The sequence below is a fragment of the Camarhynchus parvulus genome, chromosome 15, assembly GCF_901933205.1.
Source record: "Camarhynchus parvulus chromosome 15, STF_HiC, whole genome shotgun sequence".
In the NCBI taxonomy this organism is placed as follows: Eukaryota; Metazoa; Chordata; class Aves; order Passeriformes; family Thraupidae; genus Camarhynchus; species Camarhynchus parvulus.
This window is the reverse complement of record NC_044585.1, coordinates 5,590,205-5,613,246: the sequence shown is the minus strand read 5'-3', so window position 1 is coordinate 5,613,246 and position 23,042 is coordinate 5,590,205. Positions and strand designations below refer to the sequence as shown.

At 52.8% G+C, this 23,042-nt stretch overlaps 2 protein-coding genes across 4 annotated transcripts in view; both read left to right on the top strand.

Moving 5' to 3' along the window:
- The window catches only part of CLTCL1 (clathrin heavy chain like 1), a 35,093-nt gene extending 32,280 nt beyond the window's left edge, over positions 1 to 2,813 (top strand). For 2 of the 3 annotated variants that reach the window (XM_030958609.1, XM_030958607.1), the window contains 2 exons: positions 392 to 467; positions 1,476 to 2,813. In XM_030958609.1, coding sequence (XP_030814469.1) covers positions 392 to 467; positions 1,476 to 1,591 — 192 coding nt within the window. In that variant the 3' untranslated portion in view covers positions 1,592 to 2,813. Of the gene's footprint in view, positions 1 to 391; positions 468 to 875; positions 960 to 1,475 lie in introns of all 3 variants that reach the window. The other variant, XM_030958610.1, reaches the window with a different exon arrangement.
- A 6,354-nt stretch (positions 2,814 to 9,167) lies between these two features.
- SLC25A1 (solute carrier family 25 member 1) lies at positions 9,168 to 23,039 on the top strand. Its single transcript, XM_030958760.1, has 9 exons — positions 9,168 to 9,324; positions 19,173 to 19,280; positions 19,406 to 19,505; positions 19,729 to 19,867; positions 20,371 to 20,455; positions 20,614 to 20,718; positions 21,101 to 21,216; positions 21,533 to 21,606; positions 21,702 to 23,039. The coding sequence occupies exons 1-9, from the start codon at positions 9,231 to 9,233 to the stop codon at positions 21,814 to 21,816; spliced, it is 936 nt and encodes a 311-aa protein (XP_030814620.1). The 5' UTR covers positions 9,168 to 9,230; the 3' UTR covers positions 21,817 to 23,039.
- The last annotated feature ends 3 nt before the right edge of the window (positions 23,040 to 23,042 follow it).

Sequence of the window (23,042 nt, the reverse complement as noted above, 5' to 3'; positions counted from 1 at the left end):
AATATTTGCAAATATCTGTGAGGTGTCACTGAAGGGGAGAGGAGTTGCAGGTAAATGTAGATTAGGCCCATTTGAGATGATGGACACTCGGTTGCGTTTGAGTTCTGGATCATAGTTAGCAGTGACTAGAATAAGGCCCCAAAAAAGGCTTCCCTTGAAGGTAATGAGTTCCTCATCTGCATTTGAGAGCTGCTGCTTATTGCAATACACCTAAAAGAATTGGGAAGTCAGTTTTACAACAGAGCTTGCTGGGAATAGGCAGACTTCAGTAGTCTCCAACTTGGACTAAAAAGGAGCAGTTGATAGCTGAAGTACCAGGCATGAAAAGCTTCACACGATGGTGCAATTCCTAGACAAGGCCTTCATAAATCTCCTGTTCACTTCAATGTAGGTGGATAAACTTGATGCTTCTGAAAGCCTAAGAAAAGAAGAGGAACAAGTAGCTGAACCCACTCCAATAGTATTTGGTAGGTTTTAATTGATTACCTGTTGTCACTCTGGTCTCTCTTTGTGGAGGCAGCTTACATTATTACATTGTATCCAAGAAAACTGGTTTCAACTAGGTAGTAATTGAAATGGTTGTCTCTGTTCAATGAACTGTGTAAGTTGTTGAAGTGGCATCTCACTCTTACAGTACTTCTACTCTTCAGATTAAAGTATTGCTCCTCTTATGTGGCTCAGAGCTCTACTTTAGGAATCGTGTTTCAGTATGGTAATAGGACAGGGGATACCAGGGTGTTGCCAACCCTAGGAATAACTTACAGAGCATGAAAATTCCTCTTCTTATTCCTGTCTGAGGAATGTGTCTGCTTTCTGCTCTTCCAAGTAGAAAGGCAGACTGTCTTTTTAGCTCACGCATTTTAAGACATGTGCAGCCACCATGGCTGTCTTCAAGTGTGGTGCTATTTTAGAAGCCCTTCTGAAGAGGCATTCTGCTAACAAGCACCTAGAAGTGGCTGGTAAGGGAAGGATGTGACTGGTTCACCGTCTGATATAAATGTTAACCTAAATTTAACAGATGCATGAGGCATGTGTGGGCCTAGTGATGAAAACAAATCTGTCAAGGTGTGTTCAGACCCTTTGCAGCACCCTCCAGACTATGAGACCTAACAGACCTAACTATTTGCTTGACTTGCTTTGTTCTCTAGATCTGACCATGCATGGGTTAAATAGTACCAGTTTGGCTTTCAGTATGGTCTCTTCAAAACAAGCCATGTTTATTATGACCTCAAGATCAGTGGATATTCATCTTCCCTTTGCATCCTGCCTTGCTCTTTTGTAGCTTCCTGGTAGCAAGAGCAGATGGCATGGGTGCCTTCTCCATGGCACATGTTGGAATAGTGTGACTTGCTGGTGTGTGCTTGCACAGGGGCTGATTTTTAGCTAAAGCCTAATAGTCCTATCACACTGTACAGCTAGCATTAGGGAAGGTTGGGATCTTAAACTAACTTTCTTCTTGTCTCATACTTTCCTAGGCCAGCAGTTGATGTTAACAGCAGGCCCCAGTGCAGTACCTCCCCAGGCAAACTTCCCATATGGATACACAGCACCAGGATTCACCCAGCCGCCTGTTTATGGTTTCAATATGTAACTAGCTCTCTGACAGACCTTCACTGTCTCTGTTCTCTTCCTTCCCGTCCCTTTTTAACTTCTCCAAGAAGTGTACAAGGCACAGATGACCTTCTGATGGCTGAACACACTTGCTGCCCAGCTCAGTGAGGAGACTTCAGCAGGATGCCTGTTACTGTTATTTATTGATTATTGTCCGGTTACATTTCAACCTCTGAAAGGCAGCTTTTGTTAATGACATTGTGAGACTCTTGTCTGAAGTTAAGGCACTATTTCACTAACTCATATAGCAATAACTACTTGAGGCCAGGGGGAAGAGAGCATAATTTTCTTTCTTTGGAAAAGCCCATTGAAGGCAGCTGGGAATTTGCCTGGCACCAAGTTGTTAAAGCTTTAGCTGAAGCTACTGAAGTAGCAGGGTTGTTAACAATTCAATGAAACATCTCTTTAATAATGAATTGTTGAAAGCTTGTGTACATCTGACCACCCCATTTTATTTGCATTCTTATGTGCAAAAGAAAATGGGCTTTTCTAATATTTGTGCTCTGAATGTTTAGAGGAATATTGGGAAAGTTTCCTTTTCTGGACAATAATGCTGTTGGAGTTCAATACTGTTGGGGTTCAATACTGTTGGAGTCTGTTCTCTATTTTCTGGAGTAGATCTGAGACTTGAAGAAAATAAATCTTCTCATGCCAGAGAGCAAACACTTCCCAGATCCTTTTTGTTTAACAAGAAGAGAGCATGTTACTTATTGACGTTAAATGGTACTAAAACAAACCTCAGCTGTGTGTGGCAAAGAGAACATGGGAGTGTGCATGGGCTGCCAAAGCACTGGAGATGCAAGAGCACAGCGTCAGGGTTGGGGACGGGGACGTACTGCTACCATCTTGAGGCAGTAGGGAGGGCCATAATCCTGACTTTTTATTTGCACCTTTAACTGATTCTGGCATTGGCTTCCTGCCACACCATGTTCTGACCCTGTCTGGTGGGCAGAGTCAGCACCACCTGAGTGACCAGGGTGCACTGACTCAGTTCTGCTATGCTGCAGTAGGATCAAGAGCGTGTCCATCACCCACCTCTTCCTTTGAGAATGCCAACAGGGATATATTATTATTTTGTGCCACTTCAAATACATGTATCATTAACGTTTTATGTACTTAGATAACAATGTATAATTTATGGTTATGAATCTTGTGCTAATCTTGAATATTATAAAAGTTCAATTATAAATGTAAAACTGCAGTATCCACTGTGTGGTTCTAGTCTTACTGTCTTGGGTGTGGGGACTGGCTGGTAGTAATACACTGCCACTCATAGCATCAGGTTTCTTAATCTGACAACTGAGGATGCCAGGCAGGAGAAGGGAGATTTGTGCCAAGGCACGTAACAGGGAAGGCCTAGGAAGTAACTTAGGGGAGTTGTGGTCTCTTCACCAGACACATCAGCACACGCTGTCACATGGGGAGGGCGGGCTGCAGGAGGCAGTCACATGTTCTCATCCTTTCATTCATGGGCCTGGGAAAGCTTCAGTCCTGAGTGGAGGGAGGTGCTGCAATGAGAGAGAGTCTTGTCTGCTGAGATACATCAGCATAGCAGTGGTTTTGATAAGCTGCCCCCTTTCATACTGAGTCCCACTTTGAACATGGCAAAACACCTTTTAATGCAAACCAGTGGAGATCGTCAGGGTTGTGGAATCAGTAACAGCAGATTGTGCTTTGGCATAATTTTAATTGTGTGTGTTTAATTTTAACTGAGTGTATTGTCTCCTTGGTCACCACACCATGACAGCATTGGCAAGGGGATGTAGCCCTCCTTCCTGATGGATGCCAGAATACCCCAAGTGTTGCTGTAACATACTAACCTCAACTTTGTACTGATCAGCACTCACAGCTCAGCTTGAAATGCTGAGCAGCTAATTAGTTCAGGAAAATCTCCACTCTGTCCAGACTTACTCACTGCAGGAATTAACCAGGTAGCTTGCCATTTCCAGGAAAATGGTACTTCTATTTTGTAACCAGTTCCTTGTCAGCTGAAATAAATTGGGGTAAGTCAGCTGGAACTGAAGACCAGCTCTAGGATTAGTGTGACTGTAGGACTTTCCAACATACCAACTTGAAAATGGGCTCTGACTTTATAGCAGCAAGTGCAAGCCAATGGTGGAACACAGTGAAGTGCTAGATCAAATACTGGAACAGCTCCTGACTGTAAGAGAGCTGAGGTAGCCTGGGGATCCTTAATAGCCTCAGTCTAGAAATCTAATTACAGGAGTGACTGAACTCTCAAGGAAAGCAAAGCTGCCAGCTCTGATCAACAGTCTTGCTTTAGTTACTCTCCTGGTATTTAAGCTCTTGCTAAGTAAATTGGCTTTTATAAATTTTGCGATCTTGCATTCTGACATGCATTCAAAACGGACTCCCTGCCAATAGAGTGCAGCTGTACCTAAACTGGTATACTCTTGTATACCAAGGTACTTCACTGTTTCCCTGAAAGTGAAGTCATTCACAGCAGGAAATAACTCCTCTTTTAGGGGTAGGTGAAGGGTTTACTTCATTTCATGAATTTGTGATGTCCAAGTTTTTGGATAAGATTGTTTTGCTGAGAATCTGCTTTAAAGCTAAGCTTCTTCTAATTCCCACCCCAGTGACACAGGGCTGGTGCTGTCCTGTAAAATGATCTGCTCATGCAGAACCTGCTGCAGCCTTGCAGCATCTGGAGACCAATTTCCAGACTTATGTCAGAGGGTAAGTTGCTTGAGACTACCTACAGGCTTTTACTGCCTCTTGTTTTCACTGTGAGAAACAGAGTATGGATCTCATTCTGTGTGATGGCTCTTGCTGTTTGTCAGACCTTAGGGGAATCTTCCCTGGTCTGTCAAACTTTGGGCATATACAGATCTGGCATCAGAGAAGACCAGCAATTCACAAGGGGAATTCAGGAGAATTGCATTGCTGGGGTAAGTCCTGTTTCTTATTTCATGTGATGGTGTGGTATTTTACAAAACTTCATTTCCCTTCCCCCTTTTTTAGGACTCTATAATTAAATGGTAGCATAGCAGAAGGAAATGATCTTGAGTAAATTAGCTCCTTAAAAAATAAAAATTCTAGGCAGATGAAATCTGTTGAAGTTTGTGTAAATAATAGGCATGATACAGTAAAGACAGTAGTAACTGTAGGGTCAAAACCTTAATTCTGATTTAACAGGCTTTTAGCAGCTGCAGTGCTGAGAGCTGGCACTTCCAGCACAACATGAATCCTTAATTGGGCTGTGGGAAACAAGGAACAACTTTTTTTTTTCCCCTAGCAAATCCAGCAGCAGTTACTCAAAAGCCCAAGAAATTTCCTTGATTTATTGAACTCTAAAACTGAAAAACAAACCTCAGATGCCTACTCAAATGAGTGTGAGTAACTTTAGTACTTTGGCAAAGCTGACTGTCAACTGCTTGTAATTAATGCTTATGCTTGGATGTGTGATATCCTAATTGGCAGGCTAGGACTTGGCCTCTGAGAAATTCTTACTGTGACTGAATCAGCATGACAGTTTTTCAATCTACTGGAAAAAAATGAGGCGAGAACGTTTGCAAATCTTGGTACAGGTAGCACTGTATGTAACAGGTTCTCATTACAAGCAGTTTATCAAGTGTATGCATTACCTTATGACAGTGTTATTTCTCATCTGAAAAGCTTCTTGCAGTCTTTCTGTGTCCCTTTTGTTCTGCTGCAAATGGTTTGGCTTTGCACTTGGTTCCAAGCTGACTGCATTTCCTTTTTTGCTTTACAGGGTACCCCAAGACTGCTTCAATCTCATTTGTTTCCAGATAAGGACATAAGGCTGGAAAATGCTTGACGACACCAGAGTGCTTTGTGACACTGGTGTGTAATTAGGCTGGGGTTTGCCAACTGAATGAGCCTTGCTATAGCAACCTGCAGGTGCACCAGTCCAGTTAAATGGATCTGGAGCCATTATTGTGCACCATCTATTTCAGCAGGTGTCTAGCCTCCAGACAGTTTGTCACTAGTCTAGCTTTCTCATTTTTCAATATTGTGCATTTTCTGTGGGCACCTTTCCAAAGGTAATGACAGATCCTGACTCATGTTTTACTAATACAACACTGCAAAATTCTTAGCATAGATGTGTGTTTCAGTTTGTCTGGAGCCTTTGCAGTCTTTCAAAAGGCAACAACATCTATCTGTTTTCTTCAAGGCTAATATAAAGTTGACAGCTTTTAAGCTTAAGATGAATTTGAAATACAGTCAGTGAAGTCCTGTCTTCTATGTGTCAGAATTTAAAAGTCCTGAGTCAGGTTCTGAGCTTATTCAGTTATGCATTTCCTGTGTAGTTCAATGACTCATGATTTTTTTTTATCTGTTGTTTTTAATCAAGATTGTAAAATTTGTTTGCCTAAAAATCTCCATTTCTTCTTCCCCCCCAGTGGTTATGAAAGGAAGGAATTACAAAGTCTTCTGGTATGTTGTTTTCCACAGCACTAAGTTCTTCAATATTATGCAGAGCACAAATTCCCCAAGCAATGGTTATCCAGATGGGGAGCTAGGAGGGAGTTTGGGTGGGAAAGTAATAAATCTTTGAATTGCTCTCCTTTTGTAAGGTACTTTTTTTTTCCACTTAAGGGTTGGGGAAACGGCCTTATCAACTGCTAATAGAGTTTGTCAACTGGAGTTGCTTTGTTGAGTAATACATCCTGCTGTGAGGGATTCACGACCATGGCAGGGTAGCAGAATGATAATCGGTACATGCTGTACATGGGCTTACTCTCTTCTGGGCTGAGTCAGGCCCACGCGGATGTGAACATAACAAGGACTTCTGTGGTGCTTATGAGAGGCTCCGTCCTGGTAATCTCAGTGAATAATCTTGTGTAGCAACAGGAGCTCTTTCTGCATGTGTGCTCTGCTCAAGTGGGAATCGTGATCATTGTTTGGAATAGCATCATCTTGCTTATAATCACAGCAGCTCCTGCAGCACACACTTCAAAGCTGGGGAAGTGTTGACTCAAATCTGCAGCATTTTCATTTCTTGAAGCCAGTTATATGCAGGATCTGTTTTGCATAAAGGAATTGTTTTGTCGATAGGGAACCTGAGAGAAAATTAGTCTTCTTATTTTATCATAAGACTGCAAGTGATGGGGATTAATAATGCATGGAAAGGTTTGTAGTAGTTGATGAGTTGTAACAATTGTGATAATACATCTGTTAATTCAGTGAAATGAAGAGGTTCTTTGATCCCTGGATATATAATAGGAAGTTATGTGCCCCATACTGACCGCTCATGGTCTCTGAAACCATGGTGTGCTGTCTAATACCAATTGAATAAATAATATAAATATAATAATATAAATATAAATAAATAAAAGTAATTATAATAATTTTAGGGAGGGACAAGGGAGGAATAAGTTGGAACTAAGTGTCGACATGTAAGCAATGTGCTTCTGAGGATCCAGAAAACTGTGTGCAATTGCTGTTTATGTTTGAAAAAATAAATTGTGGAAGTTGCTTTTATTTTCAGTAGCTCTTTTAAATTGTGATTATTAGGGCCTGGAGAGGTGCCATGAGGCACACAGGCTGCAGCAGCACCTGACTAAGTATTTCACAAGTCTTTGTATGCCAGCAGAAACAAGCACCAGCCTCCAGCAAGGGAAATGAGTTCAGGTTGTTTCCATGAAAATTCCTGAAGCGAGAGCAGTAACATGGTGGGTTTGATGTTGCTCTTCTATGCTTTGACCATGCATTTCTTTGGAGATGCTCTTGCAGACCCTGGTATTTCAGGGATTGTTTATCTTGTTTCACTGTTTCTCCTTCAGGCTTTCTGCTGACAAGTGGTGTTAGCAGCTTCTTGGAGGTCAGGTCCTTGCAGGAGATGGCTTGCAATCTGCATGTGATTAAATATGAATAATCCTTTCCCTGTTCAGCAAGGTAAGCACTGCTGAGAATCCCATTGAGTCTGATGTGAATTAAGCATGTGGTGTGGTATTTTCTTGGACAGGATGAGGTTGTGCACTGGCCTTGGTGATTGGGGAATCTGTAAGAGCCAGTGTTTGTTCTAAAGGTAATCATGGCCTCACACCACAGGGTGTACGTGTCTGCAGGCAGATGTGAAAGCCATGATGATTTGATGGAAAGGTATGGGGAGTTGCAGAGGTTAATCAGAAATCCAAATGCATTTGTTTGCTGTGTTTGAAAGAATTTATCTTATCTTTACCATTCTAATAATGCTAACCTGAACATGAGTAGCTGCTCTGCAGTTGTGACCAAGACTATGACTGTTCCTCCCCTTCATATGGTAATTCTTCCCCCTCCTTTACTGCCCTGTGTTAAAGGAGGGGGGGCCTTAGACTTGGCATGAGACCACTCCATGCCTATTTTAACTCTGTTGTGAAACCACATACAGTTCTGATCTCACCTGGGGGTGAGTTTTGCAATGCAAGTATGTTTGCTTTTAAGCCTGGCAGAATAAAGATGCTTCAGTTTCCCAAAGGCTTCGTCTGCTGGCGGTTCAGCCATGAAGCCAGGGCTGTGCAGCTGCAGAGTGAGCTTTTGGATGGGGCTGCCAGCTGCCAGATTGCTGAGTCTCATTAAGCAAAAACCATGTCACAAAGCACACAGAGAGCAAGTCTGGACAGGAGCACGTTTTATGCATAGCTGGAGGTGACTTCTTGCACAAAATGTTCACTCTTGTGAGTAATGTGGCTGCTCCAGGTGTAAGGGAGAGCACAGTTCTGGAGTACAGCTCCAGTGTTCCCTGCGAAATCCTGGGTGGAAATGAAAACAGTGTTGGTTTCTTTCCCTGCATCCTGTAAATACAGCTTTTGGACATAAACTAGAGCAGGGCAGTCTTCCTCTGTCTGTAGATAAAGCAAAAAAATATCCTTGTGCAATTTTCACAGCCCAGTCACTGAGGAGCAATGCATAATACAACCAACACTCCCCCCCCCAAAAAAACCAACACAAACCGAAAAGAAATAAGAAAAAAAAATAACACACACACACACCGAAAAAAAAAAAAAAAAAAAGACACCCGGCTGAGCCCAGAGTGTCATTGCACTAACACCAGCCTTTTAATTTGAGAATGTTTTTGTTTCTCTTCCGCCTGTGCTGGGCGTTCACATGCGCTTCCTACCCCGGGAGTTCCTGGTCTCCTTTCCTCACTGAAACAGAAAGGATTCAAGCCAAGGGCCTGAGATGAGCAAACCCTCCCTTTCCCTCCCCTCGGACGGTCGCCACGGCGCAGGAGAGCACTGCTGTGTATCCTCGCTGACCGAGGGCTTTGGGCTGGTACGGAGCTAGTCCTGGCCTAGGCGTGCCCGGAGGTGCTGATGCCGCTCAGGAGCGGGGGCACTGCTGCCCACGTCCCTCCGGCCGGGCCGGCATCTCTCCGCACCCACACGGAGGCTTTTCCCGTGGATTCCCGGGAGCGGGCTGAGCAGCCCCCATTCCCGCAGCACCGAGGGCCGGGCTGGGTCACGCTGCCGCTCTGCGGCCGTTCACCCGCTGCCCCGCGCCCCGCAGAGCCGCTCCCCACGTCCCCAGGGGCCGCCCCTGCCCCGCCCCGCGAGGATGTGACGCCGCCGGGGCCGCCCCTCGCGGGCGCGGCTCTGAAATAGGGCTCGGCCGCCGCCGCCGGGCAGCCGGAGCCGCGGAGCAGCGCGGCCATGCCCGCCCCCGCCGCGCCCCGCAGCCTGGCCGCCGCTGCCGCCCCCGCCGGCAAGGCCAAGCTCACGCACCCCGGCAAGGCCATCCTGGCAGGTAAGGGGCTCCCGGGGCTCTCCTGGGGACGGGGCTCGCCCCGCTGCTGCCAGCGTGGGCATCCGGCTGGGCGGAGGCTGCCGGGCCCGCCCCGGGGCGGTGGCGCTCCCGCAGGTGCTGCTCCATCCCGGGACTGCCGCCCCTCTCCCGCTGCCCGCGGAAGGCGACCCCGCTGGACCGGGGTTTCCCTTCAGCCACAGCCGAGGAGCTCCTGCAGCTTCATCCCGAGCCTGGACGCTGGCTGCGGGCTCCCGCTGTCCGCGGAGACCCCAGCGTCTTGCCAGGCTGTTTGTGCACCCGGTGGTCCGGCCGGGAAGCTGCTGGTGGGCTCGGACATGACGCGGGGCGAGCGGCGCTCGGGGGTTCAGCGGTGTTCAGGAGGGAGCGGAACTGATGGGAGAGGCTGGTGGCAGCAAGGGCCCCACATGCTCCCCCGAGGGTGTTGAGGGACAGGGCTGAAGCAGCAGCAGTCGTTTGTTCCTGCCCCAGCTGTGTCCCGCAGGCTGCGCTGATACAGCTCCTCTAAAGGCTGCTTGTTCCCTCCTTTGTGCCTGAGCATCAGTCTCTTGGATCAGGGCGTGTTTTCCCGTCCAGTTCTGACCACTTCCATGGGATCAGAACAGTAACTGCACCGAGGGCAGCAGTAACTGCAGAGTTAACGCTCTGCCTCCTGCTTGTGGCTGTTTCGAGCTCTGAGCTGAATGGAGTCCAAGACAGTCGCAGGCTTGTTAAACTCCTTTGTAGCTGTTCATTAGCTCCCTGGTTTCTCCTGCCAGTCGCAGGACAATTCCCAGAGTGGAGATTAGCGTCTTTGTTTTGAAATGAGCCATCGTAGCCTCGACATGATTGGCATGTTTAGAGCTTTTGTGTTTTCCAGCCAATTCCCCCTCCTACGATTGTGCCTTTGTTTGTCTGTCCAACTCCCTGCTCCCCTCCAAGGGCAGAGCTCCAGCCTCCAGTAGCGGCAGCGGGGAGCAGCGGGGCTGCGCCCGCCGGCTCTGCCCCCGGCCCTGCCCCCGCCCCGGCGGGCGGCCTCCCTCGCAGCACCGGGGCAACTGGCGGAGGTGGATGCGGCCGCTGGAGCGTGCAAAGGGTACCGAAGCCTCCGGTGTCACGTCTCCGGGAAGGGACTTTGCCATCACTCGGCTGCCTGGCCAAAGGGCTGGGGCACAAGGAGGAGGCAGCCTCCAACGAGAGGGTAACTTCTCACTCAAGCGAGCCCTTCGGTGAGACCAGGCTCCTCCGGAGCTCTGTGCTCCTCCTCTCTGCTGCCCCATTTCAAAATGGGTTGGTTTTTTTCAGGCCTCTTGACTTAAAGGTCTTTTAAATAGGATTTAATCCAATTTTAGGATGGGAAGGACAGGATGTTTCCTTTTTGCCCACCCTTCACAGTCTTTGCCAACTTGCTGTCCATGTGCAATGAAAGCATCAGGTTGTCACTGCCTGGACCAATGTACCAGGATACTTTCATAGATCTTGTGTAGATCTGTAATCAGGATCATCAGCTTACCAGAATCAGCCTCCTGCAAGAGAGGTTGCAGCAGACTTGCAGAGGTAGAAGAAGGACTCTATTGAGATGCTGGTCTTCTCCTCACAGGCTGTAATCAGAGTAATTGGTTAATGGGCAGAAGTCCAGCCAAGCCTCTGTAGCATCTAATTGTATTAGAGAGCCACAGAAATGGGAGAAAGCTGCTGTTAACTCCCTGTGCCCTGGTCTGCTCAGCCCTCCAGCCCCTCACTGGGGGATGCAGTGCTGTTTGTGGTTGTCTCTGCTGACTTTAAGGGGTTTGCTGACGCTCTCAGAGTTTCTCATCTGACATCTGTTTGCACAACAGGGATGTGTGCTCTACGTTCTGGTGAGCTGGAGGTGTTAAGATGGAACGTTCCTGCTGTGCTTCATCAACCTGTGCTGGTGGAGTTAAATAAGCCATCATCCCTCCCTGGGTGTGTATCTGCTCCCAGACCCTGTGGGTGATTGGGATCCTCTGCCAGGGAGGCACAGCTCCCTTGGCTGCCCAGACCTCAACAGGCTGGGGTTGGCTCTTTTCTGAAGAGATGCAAGTAAAGCTCTGTCTGCCAAGAGCTCTTCTCCTTCAATTGTCGCAACAGACAAAACGCAAGGTTAAAAATTAATTTGCTAATGGGCCCCTCTTTGTCGAAGCAGCTGCTGTGTGCCAAGGTAGCCCTTCACCTTGCAGTGACAATGCTGCTGATGCTGCTGTGGCCACGTGTGGCCTGAGCACATGAAGGCAGCTTGGGCTCTTCTTGTGGATAACAACCTGTTAGCAGGTGGGCCGGGAGCCCAGCTCTTTCTCTGGCCTCCCACAGCCAGCCTTCCTGTTTTGTGCTGTGGTTTCCAAACAGCCCACCAGACTCCTGTCCCTCCCACCAGCATCCTGAAGGGCTGAGTGCTGCTGGTCTACTGTGCTCCCAGCACAGGGCCACACTGCAGTGGGAAGCTTGAAATAAAAGCAGTTAAGTGGTGAGACAGGAGTGCTGGTGGCAGAGCTGGTACCAGAGTCGTCAGTCACCTCTGGGATCCTGAGAGTGCTCCTTCACTGGGTTTCTGGATGCCACATTGGCAGTTCGTTTTGGTGCTGTTGGGTCAGCTCACGTCAGCCTGCAGTGTGGGCTATTTCCAGCCCAGCACAAATGGTCTTTACCTCGCACCCCTGCCCTCCTCTTGAGAACTTTGCTCGTGGTTATCAGTGCTCATTTGATGAAAGGCTCTGCCTGCCCTCACCAGAGTTACATACAGCCTTATTCTGTTTCTATCCACCTTTGAAGCCTGGGGTCTGCTCCTCCCACGGAGAAGCTCTCAGCTGCCTTGCTCTCTGCATGGTATCTCTGCTCACCCGGGGGCTGTTGCACAGTTGCTGTTTCTACCTACACCTAATCCTGCCTGGCTAGGGAGGCAGAATTCCTGGATGTTGTCCTACGTGGTGCTGGATTTGGAAAGAGCTCACAGGGGTTGTGGCTGCTGCCCTGGTGTTGAGTACCACTGGCAAATAATAGTGATGTGCACCAGGGTCCTAGGGGGAGCATGGGCAGGGGAGGGGGACTGCAGGGAGAGGATGGGGCATGAAGCAGGGTTCAGCAAGGGAGCCCAGGCTCCCAAACAAAGCAGTAATTGGAGCTTCAGTTTCCTCTTCTTTCTTAATCCTTGATATTATCTTTCTTAGGAAATGCTGTACTGGGTGTGAAAACTGAGACTTGCCTTTTGCAGAGCAGGTCTCCTTTCCCAAAAGTCCCAAGTCCATCTGGATTTCCAGGGCCATTGCTCTCAGGAGAGGGTGTGAGGGAGGTTGTGCTGCTGTGAATGGCTGTAGTCCAGCACACTCCCTGGTTTTGAGATAGATGCCTGGTGCTCACAGCAGAGCAGGGGATGTTTCTCCCTTCATGCTGAGCTGGGTGGAGGCCAAGCTCAGCTGCGGGGAAAGACTGGAGAGTGTGGAGGGAGCCAGTCCTGCCGGGTCTGCTGGCCCTCAGTGCATCACTCCTGGCTGTGGCTTCTCTCTGCAGTTGCCTCCTGTGGCTATCATCTGTTTGGGGAGTGGGGCACAAGGACCATGCTAGCCTTGAATGAGTCCCTGCCTGCCTGGGAGCCCTCATGGGCTGCAGTGGAAACCTGTAAGAGCCCCAAGGCTCCTGGTGGGAGGAGGATGTCAGCCCCAGGGCCAGGAAACCATATTGGGGTGTCCCTTTAGTCTGAATGGATTCTGTTTGAGCTGGGGTTAACCCTGGGCTCTGAAATGTGAGTTTCTGAGATTTTCACATGCCTGAAGTTCTGCTTGACATTCTGCAGGCAACCATTTTCTCTGGGTTGATGTAAATGGTCGGAAGGAATCGTCCGTCTTCCCGAGACAATGAGCACCATGAGCTGACAGCTTGGGGATGTTGCAGCATCTCTCAGCTCTCCTGGTGCTGTGTGGTGCATGCCAATGCAGCCTCCCTGCTCCTGCTTGTGCCCTGAGGTCTCAGGTCATCTCTTGACAGCAGGGATTGTTTTTTTTGGCCATCTCTTCTCCCTCTCTGTGCTCCAGTGTTTGGTGCAGCGGTCACTCCCCTGTGCTGGGGGCTGGGAGATCAAAGCCTGTCCCCAGGGAAGTCTCAGTCCTGGCAATGGCTCCTTCATCCAGCTACGGGGCTGTGCTGGGGGAGTCATCCAACAGCCCTGGGCTCTGACATCAGCTCCCTGTTGCATGTCTTAAGAGGGTTTTTGACACTTGAAAAGTTGGTGTCTGAACTTAAGTGGTGGGATGGCCAGGAGGCAGCTCATGGTGACAAACTTGGGGCCTTGAGGTGTGCCGGGCAATGGGGAGAAGGTGACTTGAGCAGGACAAAGAACCTGGCAGTCTCCAAATGTGGAATCAGCACTAAAGGCAGAGGATGCTGTGACTGTGAGCATGGGGAAATGGCTTCTGCCATTATACTCACAGCTGAGAAGTTTAAATTGCAATAATGATTAATTGTCATATTGAGAAGTAAATGCAAAGAGGTGATGAATGAGTGAGTTGTGAAAGGACAGCCTGTTCAAACAGGACAGTTCCAGTAAGATTCAGGACAAATGGCTTCATCCCATCCGTAGCGTTATCTGCAGCACTGTTTGCGCGGGGCTGTTTACCCACAGTGGCACAGGGTACAGAGGGGCACCTCTCATGTTTGCCATTCTGTTTCACTGGGGGTTCAGACTGTCACCAGCCTGCCTGTAGCACGCTCCCATGACCAAAACAGCTGTGAATGTCTGCTTACTGCTGGGCATGCTGAACCCCTGTGCTCCCCACTGGCCTTGCCCCTGTCAGATGGGAGGGAGACCTTCCTAACCCAGCATGGGGACAGACACCCTCTGAGCCTGCTGACCTGTTGCAGGACATGTTTTTTCCCTTCTAACCAAAACACAGTTAAACTTCTGGCAGTCTGGTTTGGGGAGGCAGCCTTCTCCATCTCAGCACTGAGTCAGACTTTTGGTGGCAGAGCTGCCCCCGTGGTGGTTTTCCTCAAGGATGTGGCTGTGGATGGGTGGTGAAGGACTGTCCGTGGCCAGAGGAGGTGCCCCGGTGAGGACAGCAGTGCTGGAGCTCTGCCGAGAGCCAGCTGTCCTGGAGAGCTGCAGCCCCAGCGAGGCTCCTGCCTGCTCCTGAGCCCCCAGTTTCACAAGATGGCCCGTGGTGGGAAGTGCTGGGAGGGTGGAGCTGTCAAACCCGTTTCACCGCTGCAGGCAGGCAGGGCAGGATTGCTCCACGGCAATGGATGGGTGAAGAGCAGCCTGGATGGCTGCCAGGGGGGGTTGGTCCCTCGGTGAGGGGAGCAGGCAGCAGTCTGGGCTGCCGAGACCTGTCACAAGCTGCTGGTGGGCATTTCTGCCTTCGTGGTGTGTAGCAGCCTGATGGTCTTTTGTTCTTGGGGTTTTTTCTTCCTTATTTCTCCAGCTCCTAAAGCTATGTTGGCAAATTAAAAGGGCACCAAGTCCTCTTGTGAGGGTGCTGAAACTGTCAGCACTGCATCCAGGAGTTGGGCAGGATTGCATCCTGTGCCTGTAGTGGTCTGTGTCACCCGTGTCAGCTGCTCAGCTCACCCCATCCAGCTGCACCTGCTGCACGTGGGCTGGGAGCCCCCAGAATGGGGAACTCAGGGCTCAGCCTGCACTGAGAGCCTGCTTGTGCCTTCCCACCATCCTCAGCCACCCAGCTGACAGAATGGAGAAGCTCCAGCCATGGGCCCTGGGAGAGCTCTGCTGCTTTCCTTCCAGACCCTTAGAAATAATTTCCTCTGGCCTGAAAGGATCCTAGCGAATCTGAAGTTAAAAGGTGCTTTTTTATGGAAATCAGGTGCTGGTATGTCAGCATGTGAAATTACTCTTAAAATGGAGAGACTGGAATTGCTCCCCAGGTGCTCACTTCTCATCAGAGCTGCGCAGAGACCTGCTGCTCCATCACTCAGCAGGAGCAGGATGCTTTTGCAGGCACAGCCACTTGCAGGAGTGGCAGAGGGGCCAGTGCCACCCCCTGCCCCTAAGTGGCTCCCAGACAGGGCAGTGGGTGTTCAATGGGATATTTGCCTCTGGGTAGGAGTTTGCAGAGAGTGACAGTGCCAGTCCTGGCTGTGCAGCCTTGGTTTGTGTCAGTCCTGGGGCTTTGTTTGTCTTCCCCATCACAGCTGCATCTTCCCGCCTTCAGCACTGCCGTGGTCTGGAGCTGGGTCCCTGGGTTGGGGTGGTCAGTGGTGTCCCAGAAGCTGCTCATGGATGGTGTGTGGAGCTGAACCTGCGTGTGCTGATGCCATCACGTGTTGTGTGAGCATTGCAGGGGCAGCACCCTCCCACTGTCCCCAAAAAACCCTCTTTTCCCTCCTGCCAGCTCTCCCCAGCCGTGCCCGAGGGCTGCAGGCGTGTCCTCAAAGTACGGCCTCCCCGGGCCTCTCTGCCGGGGAAAGCTGAACTTTTTCTAGGAAAACTCTGCCCAGGGTATTTTTCCCTTCTCTCCCTTCCCGCTGAGCCTGCAATGTCAGGATAGCTGGCAGCTGGAGCCCTTGCAGGCTTGCTGCAGGCAGGGAGCCATTCCTTGTGCAGGCAGTGGGATCCCCCCTCCAGGGGCACCTTCCCTGGGGCCGGGCAGAGCGACCTTCCCTGAAGGACGTTCCCTGTCCTCTGGCTCCTGCATCCAGCGAGCAGCCAGAGCCTTGGCCCAGCATCTCAGCTGCCCTGAGTGCTCTTTCACCTCCTGAGTGCTGCTGTTCCTGCTGACTCCGTGGTGTTGCAAGAGCTGGAGCTGCTGTGTAAAGTCCGGGTAAACAGGTTGCAAAGTCTCTGCAGCTCTGGAGAGGAAGGGGATTGGACAAAGCTGCTGCTCGTGGGCAGTGGGGTGATTTATTTGCATAGAATGAGGTTACTGCTGGGGTAAAACTGTGTGGGGAGAGGAGATGACAGCAGAGCAGAACCTCTGATGGCTCTTGCTTCCAGAGAGCTGCAGGGCAGGTGGCCTGTGCCACCCTGTCTCTCTGTGGGCAAAAGAAAATGGATTAACATTGCCACAAGTCACGGAGTATGTCCAGAGTCCCTGCTCTCTGTGCACCTTCCCATGGGATTTTAGTTCAGAACAACACTGGGGAACAGGGAGGGGACCTGGCAGCTCGGGTGCCCTGTTCCTTCATCCTTGGCTAGGGCAGCCTCATTGCCCCAGAGGCTGCCAGTTCCCAGGAACAATGTGCTGTTCCTTTGCTGGGCTCCTGGGGATGGCTTTGCCCATGGGGTGGTGAGCAGAGCCTCTGTCTCCCCTGCATGCAAGTGTGACCACTGAGGCTGTGAGCAGGCTGCAGGAGGTGCAGCATTTGGTCCCTGTAGCATTTGGTGTGGCAGCCATGAGCTGAGGTTCTGGTTGCCCCCTGGACTGCTGCTTGTCCTGGGTGCTTCCCTGCTGTCTGGCTTCTGGGTGTGCTGGGGGAGGAGCTGGTGCTGGGGGACCGAGAGAGAACAAATATTTATGGTGCTTAAAACATCCAGCACTTCAGTTCTGCAGTGTGGGAGGGAGGGAAGTGGCCTTGGCAGCACTCGGGGTGTTCTTGTGGCTGTGGTGGCACAAGGCTGGTGGCACCGTGGTGTGTGGCAGTGTGGAGAGGGGCCAGCTGGTGCTCAGCTTTTTGGGGACTGTTGCACCCAGCTGGACCACATTGCTCCTCATCGAGCTGCTCTCTGGGGCCTGCCAGCTGCTCCTGCAGGAGCTGTTTGTCTTTGCAGGAGAAATGAGCGTTCAACCAGCCCCCCTGCCAGAGGACCGGCAGTGTCTGTCCCTCTGACGGACACGCCAAGGGCAGGAGAGGGTCGAGGGGGCAGCAGGGGTGTGCTGGGGACCCTGGGGATGGTGCCTGTCCTCCTGTGATGCCCCAGGGGAGCTGCTGGCTGGCTGCAGTGCCGTGGGCTGGCTCTGTGTTTCCTCCATGCCCCCAGAGCAGCGGGTGCACGGGGGCGTCAGGGCTGGCAGTGGTCACCCAGCACTGCCTCCTGAGGGGAGCCTGCCTGGGCTGGGCTGGGCTGGGCTGGGCAGCTCCAGCCCCCTGGGAACACAGTGGGAAAGAAACAAGGAGCCTTTGTTTGCTGTGGCAGAGCTGGGCTGGCCTCACGCCCGTCCCCAGGGGCCGGGATGCTGCCCAGCTGGGCTGGCGTGTCCTGCCTTGGGCACTCAGTGCCACGGTGTCCCCATCCCTGCCGTGCCTGTGGGAGGAGTGGGGTGCTCTGTGAGCACGGAGCTGAGCTTTGCATTGTCCCAGCTGTGTTGAGGCTGGCCTGGCTTCTTGGCTCCCTGGGTAAGAAGTGCAGCCTGGTGCTTTTTGTGCCTTTAAGACTGTTTAAAGATGGGTGCTGCCCCACTGCTGGGGACTGGGCTGAGAGGAGGCAGCAGTGCTCCCGAGGATGCCAATTGCCAGTGGCACCGACAGGGGGGAGCTGGCAACACCAGAGAGATGCATGTGTGAGGGCCATGCAGAAGAAATATGACTTTGTGAGAAAGTCTGCAGGTCCAAGGAGTTGGTGCTGCCTGCTGTTGTCACAGGGAGCAGCCATGGGCCGTGGTGTCCCCTATCAGCATCCCTTCATGGGGGTACTTTGGGGGGCTGCTGATAAGCAGAACTGTGCCACGTGGCACCAGCCTGTGCTTCACTGCAGAGCAGGATAACCACCACTGCACCCAGTCCCAGCCCCTCCTACAGAGGCAGTGTGTTCCCTGCTGGGGTGTCCCCTGGGCCATGGTGGGCCTCCAAACCTGGCAGTGGGGACCACAGGCCTGCTGAGTCACACCAGGGCCATGGCCAGGCTGGAGGAACTACTGGAGGCTGTATAGGAGACTGGGAGCTCCAGCTGGGAGCTGACCACACACTGCACCCCAGCCTATGGGCTGGAGCATGATTCACCTTCCCTGGGCAAGGAGCAGGGAGATCCTCGGGGTGCTCAGGGTGGTGTTGCCTCCAGCAGCAGCGCCCTGTGCCCTGTCCTGGGCGGAGCAGGGTTGGCCCTGTGAGACCTGAGGGAGCTCAGCCCGGTGCTTTCTCCTGGTGCCCTGTGAGACCTGAGGGAGCTCAGGGTTGGCCCTGTGAGACCTGAGGGAGCTCAGGGTTGGCCCTGTGAGACCTGAGGGAGCTCAGGCCAGTGCTTCCCCTGGTGCTGCTGGCACAAAGGGCTCCTGCTGCTCGGCGGGACCTGGCCACGCTTTGTTGCTCTTTGTGATCCATTGTGGCCAGATGGGTCAAGCCCAGCTCCCCCAGCACAGCTGGGTCCAGCTGCAAGGGCTCCATCCCTTGCTGCCCAGGCCATCAGGAAAGGCTGCAGCCAGTGTAATCAGTGCCCAGCAGCCGCCACGGCAGGAGCCCGGGGCAGCCAGACAGGCTTGATGATAATTGTGCTTCCTGCCAGCACAGCCAGGGCTGCAAATGAGCTCCTGCTGGTGTGGGCAGTGGTGCTGGGCCTGCCTCAGCACCGCTGGGTTTGTACATCCCAGTGCTGGCAGCTCACCTGGAGGTGCGAGGCTCCTGAGAGGGAGAGGTGCCTTTGAGGGGCAGCACACCGAATAGGCAGCCATGGGTGTGGTATTTTGCCCTGCTTTCCCACCCCTTTGTCCAGTCTCCTTGACAGCTCTTGCCATGGCAGGGCAATGATGCCCATGCAAGGCACCAGGTTGGCACAGGGCCCTGCTGCTGCGTGGAGTCCTCAGGGTTTTGGTGAGGACAGGGATATCATGTCCCAGCCCAGACCTGGCTGCCAGAGGTCCCAGGCTCAGCCATCATGGACCTGGGAGCAGCCATGTGGCAGTGAATGGGCACAATGCTGCTCCTGCCTCAGTGTCCCTTCCTGTCCCATGCAGGTGGCCTGGCTGGAGGGATCGAGATCTGCATCACATTCCCCACCGAGTATGTGAAGACGCAGCTGCAGCTGGATGAGAAGGCAAACCCTCCCCGCTACAAGGGCATTGGTGAGCAGCCCCTCTCTGGGTTTGGGGCTCCTGGGGAGCCTGGCTGGTGCTGGGGGTTTGGCAGGGCAGTGGTGGGTGGTCCTCGGCGTGGTGGGTGACAGCGGCACCACTGTGCTCTGCCGCAGGGGACTGTGTGAAGCAGACTGTCCGTGACCATGGCGTCCGGGGGCTGTACCGGGGGCTCAGCTCGCTGTTGTACGGCTCCATCCCCAAGGCTGCTGTCAGGTACGTGCCCCCATGGCAAGGGCTGAGTGGGGGGGACCCCCAACAGCAGCAAACAAGGGGGTGCTTTGCCCTTGGTGTCTCTGTTGGTGTTTTACCAAAGCCATGTGGTCTCCCAGGGAGGGAGAGTCCTCTCACAGGGTGTGCAGCTGCTCCTGGGCCCAGAGCAGGGGGGTGCAGACCCCTGTCCAGGTGCCCAGGGGTTGGCACAGTGGCTCCTTTGCAGGTTCGGGACGTTTGAGTTCCTCAGCAACCAGATGAGAGACGAGCAGGGGCGGCTGGACGGCACGCGGGGCTTCATCTGCGGGCTGGGGGCTGGCGTGGCTGAGGCTGTGGCTGTGGTCTGCCCCATGGAGACTGTGAAGGTGGGTGGCTGTGGCTGCCACTGTCCCCTGCCTTGGCACCCCTCGCTGGGCTGGGCTGGGAGGGGACAAAACCCAGGGATGCCCTACTTCTGGGGTCCTGAGGGCTGCGTGCATTTGCCCAAGACAGTTTTGTAGGGGTGGATCTGATGCTGGAAAGCCCTGTGGAGGTCAATTCAGGTGGCCCTGGCCCCTTCTCCACTCTAGGGAGGAGCCCCACTCCCAGAAGCCATCTTGTCACCCATTTTATGAGTGTAAGGCCCACATGGCTGCTTGGAGGAGCAGTTTCCCACATTTTCCTTTGCAAAATGCAGTGCTGGCCACGAGCACAGGCTTCCCCCGTGATCTCTCCCAGAGCTGCCTGGCTGCGTGGGGTGGCTCTGGTCTTGGGACTGTCCCTTGGATCTTGGGACTGTCCCTGGAACAAGTCAGGAGGTGGCTGCCAGCCCTTGGGGCCATCACATCTGCATTACCTCAGCCAGGACAAGCACATCATCTCCTTTTAGGTGAAGTTTATCCATGACCAGACCTCTCCCAACCCCAAATACCGTGGTTTCTTCCATGGCGTCCGGGAGATCGTTCGGGAACAGGGTGAGTCCCAGGAAAGTGGGACCCTGACTCCCTGAGTACTGCCATGCTATGGGGACAGGGTGGGAGGTGGTGGATGGCACAGGCTGGGACAGGTGGCCTGGGGAGAATTTTCTCTGCCACTTGAGGCTGGTCTCCCCTCCAACACCCTCTTCTTGTAGGACTGAAGGGGACCTACCAGGGCTTAACTGCAACTGTCCTCAAGCAAGGATCAAACCAGGCCATCCGCTTCTTTGTCATGACCTCCCTCAGGAACTGGTACAAAGGTATGGTGCCCTTGGCCCCTCAGGCCACCCTGGCTGTGCCTCTGGCTCCCCAGCCACCCCTGGGAGCTGGGATGGTTTTTTTTCCACACACCTCCTATTTCTCATGGCTCAGTCACTTGGAATGGAGGAAAATGAATACTGGGGTAGGGCGGCACCAGCTTCTGGGGCTGATGGGTCCTAATGCTGGAGCATCATTTTCACACTACCCTGAGCCCCACAGTGCGGTGTGGGCTCTGTGGGGCAGGTGCTGCTGGACAGTCCCCAGCTCAGCACTGCCCCCTAACCACAAGCAGCCAAACCTGGGACCTTCCTTCCAGGCTCCCTTTGGAATGTATGTGGGAATCCCACCACCACTCTGCCCTGACCCTCTCTTCCTTCCTAGGGGACAATCCCAACAAGGCCATTAACCCCTTCATAACAGGGGTGTTTGGAGCCATTGCTGGAGCTGCCAGTGTCTTTGGCAACACTCCTTTGGATGTGGTGAAGACCAGGATGCAGGTACAGTGCCAGGGCCTGGTGTGGGACTGCTCTGCAGCAGGCTGGGGGCACCCCCTGCCTGGGAGCTGTTTGCTGCAGTCCCTGGGGCAGGCACACGATGCCCCGCAAGGTTTGGTTTGGGAGATGTCTGGGATTGCTCCTGAGGCATGGGCAGGGTTTGCACAGAGGTGAGGACATCCCTGTGGGGACTGATGCCCTGCAGCAGTGGAGAGAGATCAGTTCCTCATGGCACACCCCCAGTTCTCTGCCTCTCCCCTGAAATCCCCCAGATGCATCCCTGGCTCTGGCCTCTGATCCTGCTTTTCCCTTCCCACAGGGGCTGGAAGCGCACAAGTACAAGAACACCTGGGACTGCGCCTACCAGATCATGAAACACGAAGGGCCCCTGGCGTAAGCTCTGCACTGGGGGTGGCTGGTGGGGAGGATGGGAAGGGAAGGGGCTGTGAGGGGACCCAGCCCCATGGCCCCCTCTCTATTCCTGGCAGGTTTTACAAGGGTACAGTGCCTCGCTTGGGCCGTGTGTGTCTTGACGTGGCCATCGTCTTCATCATCTACGATGAGGTGGTCAAATTCCTTGACAAGGTGTGGAAAACGGACTGAGGGGCCGGGCCAGGCAGCCCCCACCTCCTGTGACCCGCAGGGCTTCAGCTGGAGAGCAGAGACCAAACCCACACCCACCTGCGGCACTGCTGGGGCCAGGTCTGCCCTGCACACCCCAAACCTGGCCACCTTTATCTTTAGGAACAGGCTCTGGAGCAAGTTAAATTACTAGTTGTGTGCTGAAAGGAGCAGGGAGGGAGCTGCATCCCACCATCCCAACCCCCAGCATCCCCGTCCTGCCCACCCCAATCTCCTGGTGACACTTTCCCCCAGCCCTACATGAGCTATGTGTACTGGTTAACCAGACTGAGATGTCCCTTTAACAGTGGCCTTGGGGCTCCCAGAAGCCAGGAACTCCTGACTGCCTCAGGAGCAGCTCTTTTGGGGGTGCTGAGAGCCCCCTCAAGCCATGTGGGTGCAATGCCAAACTGTACATCACAAGCTGACAATGGGGCTGATAACCATGGCAGGGTCACAGCAGCTCTTGGAGGGGGCCCAGCAGCCCTGCACCCCCTGGGATGGGAGAGCAGTGACCCCGTGGTGTGACCCCAAGCTCCCTCCTCCCTCCCTGCCTGCCAGCACCAAGACCACTGGTGTGCAACATCCCATCCCATCCCATCCTGGGGATCCTGCTCAGCCCTGGGCTGCTGAGCAGCAGTTGCCCAAAATTGCACATACACCAGGCCTTTAGTTCTGCTCACTGTGGGCTGGGGTTGGGGTGAGCCGGGTGCCCCCTCAGCTGCCGTTTACAGCCGAGCCGTGCGTGCGAGCCGGGGCAGGAGGTGCAGCCCCGGGCCGCAGCCTTGGCCCCTCGGCCAGGGGTGCAAACCCTTTTCTTCTGCCACATTCCCCGCATCCGCCCTCCCGCCGCCTTTCTGTGGTGCCGTAGGTGATCCCGTAGCTTTTGGAGCTTTAGAGCTTCACGCTGACTCACTAACACCCATGGCCGTGGGGCTGGAGCCCTGCCCTGCCTGTGCCAGGCTGGCCCCACTGGATTTGTGCCAAATTTCTCCCTGAGGGAGCTGGGGGTGCAAGAGCCAGGGCTCAACCCATCCCTCCTCTCTCTTGTAGCCAGCGATGAGCTCAGCCTTAACACTGGAGGGTGAAGGAGGAAAGCCTGGGCACGGTTTACCTGCGGCTTTTGGCTCTGAAGCCAGTGAGGGTTGCATTAGTTTTTTTTTTATTGTTATTCTGTTTTACATTCGCAATTTGAATAAAATCAGTCT

Coding starts and splice junctions, on each gene's coding strand:
- SLC25A1 (XM_030958760.1), top strand. CDS start 9,231: ATGCCCGCCCCCGCCGCGCCCCGCAGCCTGGCCGCCGCTGCCGCCCCC. Junction 9,325..19,172: donor CGGCAAGGCCATCCTGGCAG/GTAAGGGGCTCC, acceptor TGTCCCATGCAG/GTGGCCTGGCTGGAGGGATC. Junction 21,607..21,701: donor AAACACGAAGGGCCCCTGGC/GTAAGCTCTGCA, acceptor TATTCCTGGCAG/GTTTTACAAGGGTACAGTGC.